Source organism: Rhinatrema bivittatum, chromosome 8, assembly GCF_901001135.1.
Source record: "Rhinatrema bivittatum chromosome 8, aRhiBiv1.1, whole genome shotgun sequence".
In the NCBI taxonomy this organism is placed as follows: Eukaryota; Metazoa; Chordata; class Amphibia; order Gymnophiona; family Rhinatrematidae; genus Rhinatrema; species Rhinatrema bivittatum.
In genome coordinates, this window is record NC_042622.1 from 50,324,711 (window position 1) to 50,337,812 (window position 13,102).

A 13,102-nucleotide genomic window follows, 5' to 3' on the forward strand; every position below is an offset into this window, starting at 1 on the left:
CTGACACGTTTTTGGTCTATTTTTTTTTTTGGGGGGGGGGGGTTTGCTATTTTTAGTGCACCAGTATTTCCACATCTGACTGCCTTATTCCATACCCCCAGTCGCTATGATAACGCCAGTATTAGTTGTTTTACATTCTTTGTTCCTCACTAGACTGCCTATTTTTTCTTTTGTCTGAGAAGCTCAGGAGCAGGATTATAAATACGAAGTCCAAGGTTCAAGTACACGCATTTTTTTTTTCCCGTCTGTTTCATCTTGCGATGCCAAGTAGAAGTTTGAAACTGTTTATATTTTACATGATACAGTAATCATTTAATTTGTCCTTCTATCAGTGCTGCGTTTTTTTGGTTTTTTTTTTCAGCGCCATTATACAAATGCCGATGCAAAAAAAAATGAATGGATGGATGGATGGCACTGGAGGACAGGTGTTATAGTTCTAGCAAAAGACGCAGCGATCCGGCGGCAGCCATAAATTAAATACCGCCCCCCCTACAGTAAGGACAATAAGAATTTTTCGTGTCTTTATCATGCATGCCACGTAGGCAACCACTGTATGGCTCGCGCCATGTGCAGCACTGCTCCGGCTACAAGCCCTACACAGACATGCTGCCTGTCAATCAACAGGATAGGTCTGAACGCGGCCGATTCCATTAAACATAACAAATTGCATTTGGTCAAAGAGTAACCAATGTATCATTTCATGTACAACTCCCCCTCCCCAAAGCCTTGGGAAGCAATGGATGTACGAGGACCATTGGTAGGGGGGGGAGATAAAAAAAAAATCGCGTTGTGCAACTCCCGATCTGGCAGTGCACATCATCCTGACATCTGTTAATAATGGGTGGTTTGATTTCTAATAAAAGGGCTGCTGTAACATGTATAATAATTCTGCTCTCCCTCGCCCCCCGCTCCCCCTCCCCGCACGCTTTCTGTCTCTATTAACTCTGCTTTGCTCGTCGATTTCTTGGCAAATACATTTCTGCAGGGAAAGCGGCCCGCCCCCCTTTCCGCGCAGGCGCGCGGCGAGCCTGAGAACCCGCAGGCTCAGCATTCAGTGACCACAGGCTGATTATTGTAGGTAAGGAATCAGATAAGAAAGTAATTTATAAACCTCTTTAAATCATCCAAATGCGAGCTGAAAGAGCCCCGTGCCGGGCTTCCCTGACCTTTGCTCTGCTTTGCATGCCTTGCATTGCTTGTAAATACGACCCTTCCCTTATTTCCCAAAGTAAGATGTCATATCATGTTGAATTTTCCACTGAAAAAAAAAAAAATGAAGATGATTGTGAGAAACGAGGAATCGAAGCAGATTTAGGGGGGGAGGGGGAGAGAGATGAGGAAAGTCGGTGACCTTGCCGACGTTTTTCTTCTTCTTTTTTTTTTTTTACTAAATTTGGTTTGTTTAAATGTGCAGTAAGCCCACAATCAAAGGAGTGAGTTCTTTTTAAATGAAACAATGCTGGGGAATGGCAGTTTTTACATTTTCTAAGAGACAGAAATTGGTTATTTTGTAAACTTTCTGCTTGTTTCCCTATACAATTTTAATGTCATTTTTTTAAATTCCTATAACTGAATAAAGAAAGAATTCCGCCATTTGATGTTTTCTTTCTTTTTTTTTTCAAAAGTAAATCCTTTCTACCCCCCCCTCTGCTCTCTACCTCGAATTAATGGCTATCAGCAGCCTCCTGTGAGGCGCTTATAGCCATGCATAAAGGAACGAGCACATTCAGATAAGGCAAGCATGGGCATTATACTCATTGAAAGTGTATATTTACGTTGTTAACAATGAAACAAAATTGCTCAGAAAAAAAAACAAAAAAACAAGTCTGACGAGCAGGTATTCTGAAACTAAAAGCAGTCTGCGCGCCAGGTGCATTTTCCTTCACCCGAGAGTGTGGCATCCTTGGGGTGTCTGCCATGCAAGTAAGTATCCAAGTTTTGATGGTGCCATCAATGTTTTTTGCAAAGAAATAACGGTGATGTGATAAAAGGCTTTTGAAAAGAATTTTGGCAGGAGGAGGGGTTTTCATACTTTTTGGTTTCAGAATCCCATCCAGGAAGTGTCCCCCACCTGCTGCTTTATGCCTTTTGTGTATTCTTTTTGCGCCTTAAACTTGCGTTTCATACCCCAAAAGAAAAATGCAGGTAACACTGCAAAATATTTTGTGATCAGGGAACGTTGTACTGATCTATGGAGTTGGGTTTTGGTGGACATTTGTGTTCTTGCAATGATAAATGTTATGGGTTGGTGTAAATATGATGTTTTTGATCTCTTGAAAATATTCAGGCAAGACTGGTAGGTAGCAGGTTGCAAATATCGAGCTTGCGCTTATTATACATTTATAGTATTTTGTATAAAGAAATAGAAAATTCTATGCACTTTGTTTACTGGAAATTTAGAACAAAATCTCAGAAAGGCACAAATATGTTATCAACATTTGAAGCAAGTATCACTTGCCTCCTTACATGTTCTCGCTGGCCTCTCTTCCAGGTTTTTTTTGGGGTTGTTGGTTTTTTGCCAGAAATCCTATGCCCTGTGTAGACAAGTAGGAATCTCATCACCTGAGGCCATAGTCAAGACATGTGAGCTGTGGAAGGCAATATTACCATAGATATGTAATCCAACAGAAGTATTTCCCATGTACTTAGTTTTCTATAATACTTTAATATATAATCCAATTAGCCTGAAGGAAAACATTTTTGTTTACCAGTGATGACATCGATCAAACGCCCTCCCCCCCCGGCCGAGAAATTAATCAAAGCTTTCCTCTAGGGCAAAAATTGATCCAGTTTTGCATCAGTATTTGAAGTTTGAGGATCTTTTAATTGGATCAAGCTGGACCAATCTTTGCAAGCAGAGCGAAACTTGGATGAATACTGACGTCAGCACAAGCCCGTTGAGTCAGCCCCCCCCCCCCCCCTAGTGCTGCAGGTGTACCCAGCACAATGGGAGAACTAACGTGAGGAGAGCGCTGCTGGTGGGCTTACTGCCAAGGGAACGGTAATGCACCTCGCTGGGGACGTCACCGGCAAACAAAATGGCCGCCTCCAAGTTGTTTAACTGGTTGGCATTCCAGTGTTACCTTTACGTCTTAAACCCCGCCAAACAGTCCTAATGTGATGGCAGAGCTTTGTTTCTACTGTTGTTCATGATTACAGCGTGGGCTGATGCTGGTTTTCTTGCAAGGTCCTAAGTAGTCTCTTTAGTAAATACTTACTGAATATGTTTTGACTTTGGGAGTTTGCATCAGCCGCAAATGTAAGAATGAATGCGTGCACGAGGGAACACAAGCATTTCGATTTGAGCTTCTAGTTGCACATTAGACCAGCGTACACAGGGAATAATCTATGTGAGTTAATCCTGACAAATGGGAGAATATCCATTTTGTTTTCTCACTTTAAAAATCAAGGAGCCTGCCCTTATCAGAAATATATTGGTAACAATCATTTCTAATGAACTGCTCCTCTGATGTATATGTGTGTGTGTGTGTGTAATTGAGGAAAGTTTAATAAAGCAAAGGGTTTGATTTAAGATTTACCTTTAAATATTCATATCATTGTAGGCAAGACATTGGTAAATAATAATGGCATTCCACCTTGTATTAGTTACACAAACCTTTACAGAGAAGGCGAAGAGAGAAAATTAATGCATATGTTCTTGGTTAAATGTAAATTCTCTTTCCCTTTATGTGGCTTCATTTTTCTGTCCTGCTGCTGGAGTTTGGTTGGGTCTAAATAAACTTCCCTGCTCTCAGCACTCCTACACCTCCTGCACAGAGACTCTTGCTAGGAGAAAATGGGCTTGTTATATAGCCTAGTCCTTCCTCATAACCAACCCACCCCTAATGCCTTTCTATGCAGCACCTTCCAATGGAATTACTGTTGTTTCTGCTATTTGGTCGGGCAAACATACACCAAAACACCTTTAAAGGATAACAATAAAATCTAATAATCCTTTGCCAAGCCCTTCCCTCAGAAATAAAATAAAATAAACTGACCCAGCCCTGCAAAGAAATCACAAAACCTAACAAACAATAAGATCTTCAGAGCTTAAAACCCAAACATTTACAAGCAAACAACTGACCTTTCCTCCCTGGGTTTTTATGCATCCCATTAAAAGTTTTAATAAATCACATTAATAGTGGACGTTTTCCATGTAGAGACCATACTCTCAACCTTTAATGATCACATTCACTTCAGAGCATAACGAAAGATGATTGTGTGTGATTAAAGGACCTCTACCCCATAGTAATTATATTTTATTTCATCTGAGTTGCCCAGGAGTTACTGGAGAGAACATTGTGTAATGAAATTAAATTGCACTGTTCACGGACATCAGCTGGGATCAGCTCTACATTATCGCTATGAAGGATTGGCCATTGTGGCCATTGCCAACGAGAAGACTGCCTCTTTATGGCCCTACAGATAAAGTGTAGCTCTTACAATGCTCCTTATTCCTTAAACATGTTCTACAGCTGGGATCAACTTCACTTAAGTTTTGACTGTAGCAATACAGAAAGTGACCCCATTGATCAATCAATAGGGTGTTTTATCACTTGCTGGGCATATCTAGATTTTTATACATTGGCATTAAAAAAAAAACCAAAACAAAACAAGCAAACATTTAAAAAACTATGTAATATTTAGGATTTTTAGCCCATCTTTCCAATAATGCTCAAGACCATTTACAGCATTATTAGTGTTTGGGTACAATAAGTCCCTTCCCCAAAGAGCTTCCAACCTAAGTGGGATTTCTGAGGGCAAGGGGAGATAAAGTGACCTCCCCAAGGTTGCAAGGAATGCCAGTGGGGGGATTGGGAATTGTGTCCTGGTTTCCATGGTTCTCAGCCCATTCTTGTAATCACTGCAACAAATACATTGAAAATCCCACAGTGTAATGTCAGCTGCTGGTTCCCTACCCAGCTTTCCTATAGGAAGATCATGATTCTCAATAAAAAATGCGGACCCTGAGAGATTCTTGCATCTTTTTTCCTTGGTAATATAAGGAATCCCTACTCCACAGCATTGTCAGAATAGCATGCTAACCATCTTCTTCACTCCAGAACAAAATAACTGGTAAACATTGCTTTTGCTCTAGTAATCACCAATTTGTAAGATTGTATGCATGCATTGCATACGATGGCGATGGTCATTCCAGCCATCCCTCATCTGTCGCACCTTCCTCTCCCCTTCCCCAACGCATATTATCTTCTCCATCTCTCAAGCTTATATCATCCAGACCGAGTTGGAACCTCTTCAACCTGCCCCTCACCCATCCATGGAGATCAGAGAGTTTCTAAATTCTTATCTTCCTGGTCTTCTTGGTTCTCAGAATTCTGCTGACCACCTGCAGAAGGTCATGGAGAGCAGAGTGGAAATGGAGGTACTTAAGACCTCAAAGGGGAGCTGTACCCCTGAAGCCACTGCACAGTTGGTAACCAGTGAAGGTCCAGCGCAGAACACACATGTCCCGGCAACGGCCTTCATCATTCCAGGTATGGTGCATGCTTGCTGGGGGGGCAGTATGAATTTTAAAGTCACAGGATAAGGGCTGTAATTACATGAGGTTGGAGAACAGTGCATAGCAGTAGGGAGGGCAATTTTGAAATGCATTTCCATGGGTAAAACAGTGTTTTGCCAGCAGATATGAGGTTTTAAAGAATTGCCCACCCAATAAACAGGTAAACGTAGGCATTTATTTATCTGCAAGTATTTATTTACAATCTTTCCAAACATGATCAGGGTGGTTAACATTTTAAAACCTACATAGTATTTAAACAAACAACAATGCAATATAAAATTAAATACAACTTAAATATACAAAAGGTCTATATATTGGTTTCAGTAGATCTCATATAATTCATATTATTTACTGTCAAAGGCAGATGTCCTGTTCATGTTAGTTTACCTGGACTGAGTGGAGGCGTTCCTGGAGGGGTTTGCACTTATGCGTACTTTTGGATTTTAAAAAGTATGTGTGGAAATTTTCACGGGAAATTTGTGTGGCCATTGTAGCAGGTGTAATTGTGTGCAGTATATTTGAGGGGGTAATTTTCAAAGCAGGCGTATGCACATTTTGAAAATTGGTTTAACTGATACGCATATTGGCTGGTTATATTATGTGGGATGTTAAGAAATTACACCCCTCTCTCATTGCATAATAATTTCCGTTCTCCAGCCATCTTTATGTCAACGAACTATCATCTACAAAGCATAAAATAAAATAAAAAAAATCCATAGCCTCTGTTTGAGATCTCACAGAGATTTTGAGAGATTTCCAGGAGCATGGAAAGAGTAACAGTAGGGTGACTGTCTCAGTGTCCAAAAACACCAAATGTATTGCATATGCTAATGTGTCAGTGCATAGAGCTGAAGGTGAGCTACAGGGAAACACAGAGAGAGAGAGAGCGAGAGTGCGCTGGCGACCCTGTGGCTTTGGTGCATTAATCAGGGCCGGATTTACACATTTGCACGCCCTAGGCCAAAGCACAATTCTGCGCCCCCTCCCCCTCAAAAGTTGATTTATAATTTTCAATTTAATATGTAATCCCTGCCAGTTATTCGAAAAGTATTTAAACTTGCGACGAGTGAACCCAGAAGCAAAATAAAACAGACCAAAACCAGTAAAAAGTTTTTTCAGCCCGCGGGATCTGCATCGCCCCGCGGAAGTTCTTCTGTCCGACCCAACCCGACCTGGCCCGCGGGTTCGGGTCGGGCCAGCCCGCAAAATGCAGGCATCTGCCTATATAACCCATACGAGGTATGACGATTACTTCTTTGGTTAGTTCAAATTATTCACCCAGATGGCGTATGCGATACAAAAAACAGCGAATAAAATTGACATAAAATGCAGAAGATTTACATCGATTCTCATCTGACATTATAGAATTTTATTGAAATGTTTTGCATTTTGTGTCACATTAAATGATGCTGCATAAACAGCCATAAGTTGTGTCTGTTACATGTTTTATAATAAAAATCGCAGCCCCCTTATAATTTGGCAAACACCTCCGTCAACTTTTTCTGCTTATGGCTTTCAGCCCCGAGTTAACAAAACAGTATATAAAAGTAGTAACGATATATTTTACGTACCTATTATCAGTAGATGTGTAGAAGACAAGCGATATGAGCGTAATGAATCACTATTGTAATGCCAAATCTGGAATTTTCCTTTAACACTGGTTTACGCTGAATGTGTGAGAGAGAAATAGCAAATGCTTTTTGCCTGTGACTGAGCAAGACAGCACAAACTGTAGAGATGGGCAATGTAAATGTACCGCTCAATTTATTTAAAGTATATGGATGTAAATTTAAAAAACAGCATGTTATATGGCCTTTTCAAAATAACACTGAAAGATATGTAAATGTTTGATTGTTATTTCTGCTGTATATACGACTCCCCCTGACTGCTGCGCCCTAGGCCATGGCCTAGGTTGGCCTTATGGGAAATCCAACCCTGGCATTAATTGCTGTAGAGAAGAGGAAATCATGAAAATGAACAATAGGAGTTGCCTTCTGAGCAAAGAAATAATCTTCTGAGTTGAGCAATTCTTGTTATATTGTGCACAGTTCTTCTATTCTATTCTATTTATTTATTTAAAAATTTTATATACTGCACAATGGGGTAGGGATCTATCCGTCTAGGCGGATTACAAATTAAACATACATAAGTTAAAATATACACAAAGTTACATGCAGCAAATTAAAATCATACAAATAAAATACTTAATATACATTAACAGAAATATAGTGCATTATGTAAAAAGTCTTAAGATAGGTTCTACTGGTGTTGCCAGTCAAATCACTTTGAGGGATATTATTCCTGTTCTGCTGTACCACTTCCCATCCCAGGTTAGAAGGGTATATATTTTTGAACTCGGACAGATGTTAGAAAACCAGGACTGGGTGATAATCTCATGACAAAATGGAGTTTGGTTAGCAATGCTGTAGACTCCTGAAGTCCTACCGATCTCTTGAAAGTGAATCTGTCACTAACAACACCCTAAGGGACAGCAGACGCTTTTTGTGAAGCAGAGCCAAGAGCGATTTCAGGAGACAATGAAAACAGATCAGCCTTAATCAGTAAACTTGAGAAGTTCCAGGCAAAACAATTGAGCTCTGTTTTTAGATGCTAGACGAGGTATGTAAACGAGATGAAAAATATTTTTTTGAGGTTAATCTCAGATCATACCACCCATTCAGCTTTCTAGCTAAAGATTCAAGCTGCAGGGGGGGGGGGGGGGGTACAAGGAATCGCCTTCCTCGTACTTTTCCTTTCAGATGTCAATTAGGTCATGCACAGGTGGGGCTTGCATGGGAGCTCATGTAGCAAGTGCTGCACTTTGCCATGCAGAAGACGTGCATTTGATTCTCAGGCTGGGCTTCTGCTCCATTGGCCAGCCAGGGCTGGGCGGTATTCACAGCAAACACCCCCCCCCCCCCCCCCCCAGGGGAAGAAAGCCCCAATCGTTGCACATCAGTGACACCTAGAGGCCAGAGGTAGGGTCCATGTTAGCCAGGTTCTAGAGGGAGCTGCAATTTGTGGCCCTTAGTCAAAGATGTGATGACTGGGCTGAGTTGGGAGGGGGCTATTGTTATTATCATTTGTATAGCGCATACCAGAATGGACTCAGCACTGTACAGATATAAAGTGGACAGGCCCTACTCCTTAAAGCTTACAAGCTAGTCAAGATATATAAAAATAGGGGAAAAAAAATCTCAGGTGGTTGCGAATGAAGGCTCACGTCAGTGTAGGCCAATAGATGCCAGTTCTGACTGAGTGGGAAACCCAAATAGGAGGAAATTACCTGAGCGAAAATAAAAAGAACCACTGGTGAAAAACCTCTACCAAGACTGAGGCCCCCAAGTATTTCAAAAATATTTCAAAAAAATTAAAAAATGCAATATATTTCTTGAATGATCATAGAGAGGGTACATTTCAAAGGTACTTCTGTGTGTTCAGTGGTGCTTTCTTTACAAATATCAAATTACACACCACGCCGTGTGCTCTGACTTTCACACGCACAGGCATTCTAGTGGAACAAGGTTGGGCAGGTTTGGGTTGTGCGCACATACATTTTGATTTAAAAATGCATGCATGCAGCGTGTGAATAGTTGTGCCTGAATAATTTTCACAGCCAACATGCGCATAAGTTTGTTCTGAGTGTTGGCGTAATTCATCCACATGTCTGCTAGATAACCTCTGTGCGATGTTACAGAATGAACTCTCACAAACAGTCTATCCCACAGGACAACCAATACAGCCTGAGTTTCAGCATAATGCGCTTGCATCAGGGTGATTGGTATAAGAAGGAATAAATATCCACAATATTTCTACAGCTTGCATCTCTTTATTTTAACATTCTTCTTAGAAATTATCTGATGCAGAGATATTAAATCAAACAGCGTTCTCTGTCAGTTGTCGTTATTCTTAAAAATCAGAGTGCATTCAGCATTCAAAAGTAATGGGAGGATAAGGAAAAAATGTAATGGATGTACATGTTCTATTAAAACACATCTAGAATATTCCACATCTTTAGTGGGGATTAGAGTATGATATTCTGTGATGGAGTACTTGTGTGATATATTGAATCTGTCTCAGCTGAATTTTCTAGATGACTCTGATCACTCAAATGAATGATAAATTTGAGTTGTCATGTTTTGATGTGACTGTGTATTATCAATTTTACTTAAGGATAATGGGGAGATATAGATTTCTTCTGATGCCTTCTATTTCATATGAATAAAAATCCCCAGATGGTACTGCCTTGTCTTCCACAAATCTTTCCCGATCACACTATCCCCTTAACTATGCTCACTAATAAATTAAATAAATATTTTAAAAGATTAAAACTAAAGCTGTACTATAATTAAGGCAAAGTCTGTTTAGAACAATGGAGTCCAATGAAGCAATTAAAAATATATTGGAGAAAGTATTTTTTCACACAGTGCACAATTAGACTGTGGAATTTGTTGCCAGAGGATGTGGTAAAAGCAGCTAATGTAGCTGGGTTTAAAATGGGTTTAGACAGGTTCCCGGAGGAAAAGTCCATAAACCATTAGCTAGGTAGACTTGGACAAAGCCAGTGCTTATCCCTGGTTGTGAGCAAGGATTGGATCTATTCTTTGGGACCTTGTCACATACTTGTGACCTGGATTGGCCACTGTTGGAGAAAGGATGCTGGGTATGATGGACCTTTTAGTCTGACCTGGCGTGACATTTTTTATATTCTTATGTTCTTTAGGAAGCAAAGGTAATGCAAGTCTATGGGTGACTATTAAAATCAGTGGAGAACCATTGTAAGCCTCCAAAATCTAGGCCTCTAAATCAGATCAGCAATATTTTGTAAAACCTCAAATAATGTAGCAGATCTCAGACAATTTCAGCAAAACACAGCTTTAAAAAATGTTACAACAATTTTTAGAATGATATATGATAGAGGTCTATAAAATAATGAGTGCAATGGAAAGAGTAAATGTTAATTAGTTGTTTACATTTTCAAAAAATACAAAGACTAGGGCAGAGGTGGGCAATTCTGGTCCTCGAGGGCCACAAACCAGTCAGGTTTTCAGGATATCCCTAATGAATATACATGAGAGAATATACATGCATGCACTCTGCCTCAGTTGTATGCGTATCTATTTCATGCAAATTCATTAGGGATATCCTAAAAAACCCGATTGGTTTGAGGCCCTCGAGGACTGGAATTGCCCACTCCTGGACAAGGGACACACACAATGAAGTTACTAGGTGATGCTCTTAAAACTAATAAGAGAAAATATTTTTTTACTCAATGCATAATTAAGCTCTGGAATTTTTTGCCAGAGGATGTGGTGAAAGCTGTTAGTGTAGCTGGGTTTAAAATAGGTTTGGACAAGTTCCTGGAGGAAAAGTCCATTAATCATTATTAAGGTGGAGTTGCAGATATCCACCGCTTATTCTTGGGATAAGCAGCTTGAAATCTATCTACCCCTTAGGATCCTGCCAGGAACTTGTGACCCAGATTGGCCACTGCTGGAAACAGGATACTGGGCTTGATGGACTTTTGCTCTGACCCAGTGTGGCAAGTCTTATGTTTATGTTCTTATAAGACATCTTCAGCTTACTCTCTATTATATGTCACTCCTTAGTTAATGCTCCTTAATTCTGATTTTTTTTTTGTCTCAAATAATCCTATTTCATTTTTATGAGGAAGGGTCTCTGTCCTCCACAGTCACACTCCATTTTCACACTGTGTCTGTTACCATGTGTCCAATATATGCACACACACTTTTCTGTGTCACTCCAACTGAAGAAACTGTCAGAAGATCTTTAAATGTAAACCTTTATTTTATCTTTAGTTTTTTTTATGATCAGTTTGATTGGTCGACATACTGTCTCTTCAGTGTTACTATTTATTTATTTTGAGGAGTGAGGAGAGAATGGAGTTGGGTCTGCTAGTTCCTCCTATCTCTTCCAGCTCAGTCAGAGCCAGTGCTGGGATCCTGGCACCATGAGCCTTCATTTTCTACTACCTGGGAAATGTTTCTCCTGTTTCAATAGACTCTCCCGCCTACTGTTCCTGGTCTGGTCATTGCAGTCATGCTCCATGGATTCTCCTGCACCCCTATGCCATGGCCTCTAAATCTGGCTACCAGGTGTCCTCTTTAATGATGACCATGACTCCTCCTCTCCCTTAGGAGCTGTAAACACTGCTCAGCCCTAGTCCTGGCTGACCTATGGTATGGAAGACCTCATCTGGAAATTGAAAGCTATGCTACTGCTTATTAGTCTGGTTGAATCTTAGGTTCTATCCATTTTTTTTCACTTGTTTAGTTAGATATATACAGTAACAAGTCAGCTTATTGGATTTCCTTGGTAACAGGGCTAGATTCCAAAATTCCTCCCCATGATATCAATAACTCGGATGATTTTCAGAACATACATGCAAAACTGCAAGGCTAAATGATAGGAGGAACAAGATGACACAGTAACACAGAGGATGATGTGAGAAACCTGTGCTTGAACAGGAGTTCAGGTTTAGCACAGGTTTTGGTTAACTCTCGTGATAGAAACCAGCGATATTGCGGGTTGCAGTAAGCTAAATGACAAAACACGCTAAAAATGTGAGTTCACCTAAAAATCTGCACTAATGCAGAAAAGTGCTTTAAAAACAGGGGCGTAAGGAGGTAAGTGCTTGAAGGAAGAAGGAAAGATTGCCTAACAAATCTGCTTCATTTTTTTGAAGGGGTTAATAAACATGTGGATAAAGGTGAACTGGTAGATATAGTGTACTTGGATTTTCAGAAGGCATTTGATAAAGTTCCTCATGAGAGGCTTCTCTGAAAACTAAAAAGTCATGGGATAGGAGGTGATGTCCTTTCGGGGATTACAAACTGGCTAAAAGACAGGAAACAGAGAGTAGGATTAAATGGTCAATTTTCTCAGTGGAAAAGTGTAAACAGTGGAGTGCCTCAGGGATCTGTACTTGGACCGGTCTTTTCAATATATTTATAAATGATCTGGAAAGGAATACGACGAGTGAGGTTATCAAATTTGCGGATGATACAAAATTGTTCAGAGTAGTTAAATCACAAGCAGACTGTGATACATTACAGGAGGACCTTGCAAGACTGGAAGATTGGGCATCCAAATGGCAGATGAAATTTTTTTTTTTTTTATTAGCATTTCCAATAAATTTACAAAGCAATAAACTTTGCACAGAAATAAAGAAAACATTTTTTCAACAAATTATAATACATATCCATTAGTAATCATTCTTTCTAACTTAGACCACTAAGAGGCTGAAATTTGGATATGGAAGAATTAAGAATTAGGAGCTAATACAACAAAAAAGAAATAACATTGTCTGAAAGTATCTCATGCATCCTACCCCTATTTTATATACCTAGGTTATGGGACTTAATATCGGAGAGGAGGTTTGAAGAGCTCGTTTCTGGGATTCAAGAAACAACTTTAAATGCTCAGGCAAAAAATATACATATACTTCATTATTTAGTTTCAGTATACACTTGCAAGGAAACTTCAGTTGGAACGATGCTCCCATTGATAGGGCCTCTTGCCGTAAGGCAAGAAACCCTTTCCTCCTCTCCTGAGTATGTT

At 40.0% G+C, this 13,102-nt stretch overlaps 1 protein-coding gene across 3 annotated transcripts in view; it reads left to right on the forward strand.

The window, feature by feature from the left end:
• The first annotated feature begins 857 nt into the window (after positions 1-857).
• The window catches only part of L3MBTL1 (L3MBTL histone methyl-lysine binding protein 1), a 74,792-nt gene continuing 62,547 nt past the window's right edge, over positions 858-13,102 (forward strand). For all 3 annotated transcript variants that reach the window (XM_029614327.1, XM_029614325.1, XM_029614326.1), the window contains exons 1-2: positions 858-1,078; positions 5,333-5,495. In XM_029614327.1, the coding sequence (XP_029470187.1) occupies positions 5,360-5,495 (136 nt within the window). In that variant the 5' untranslated portion in view covers positions 858-1,078; positions 5,333-5,359. The remainder of the gene's footprint in view (positions 1,079-5,332; positions 5,496-13,102) is intronic.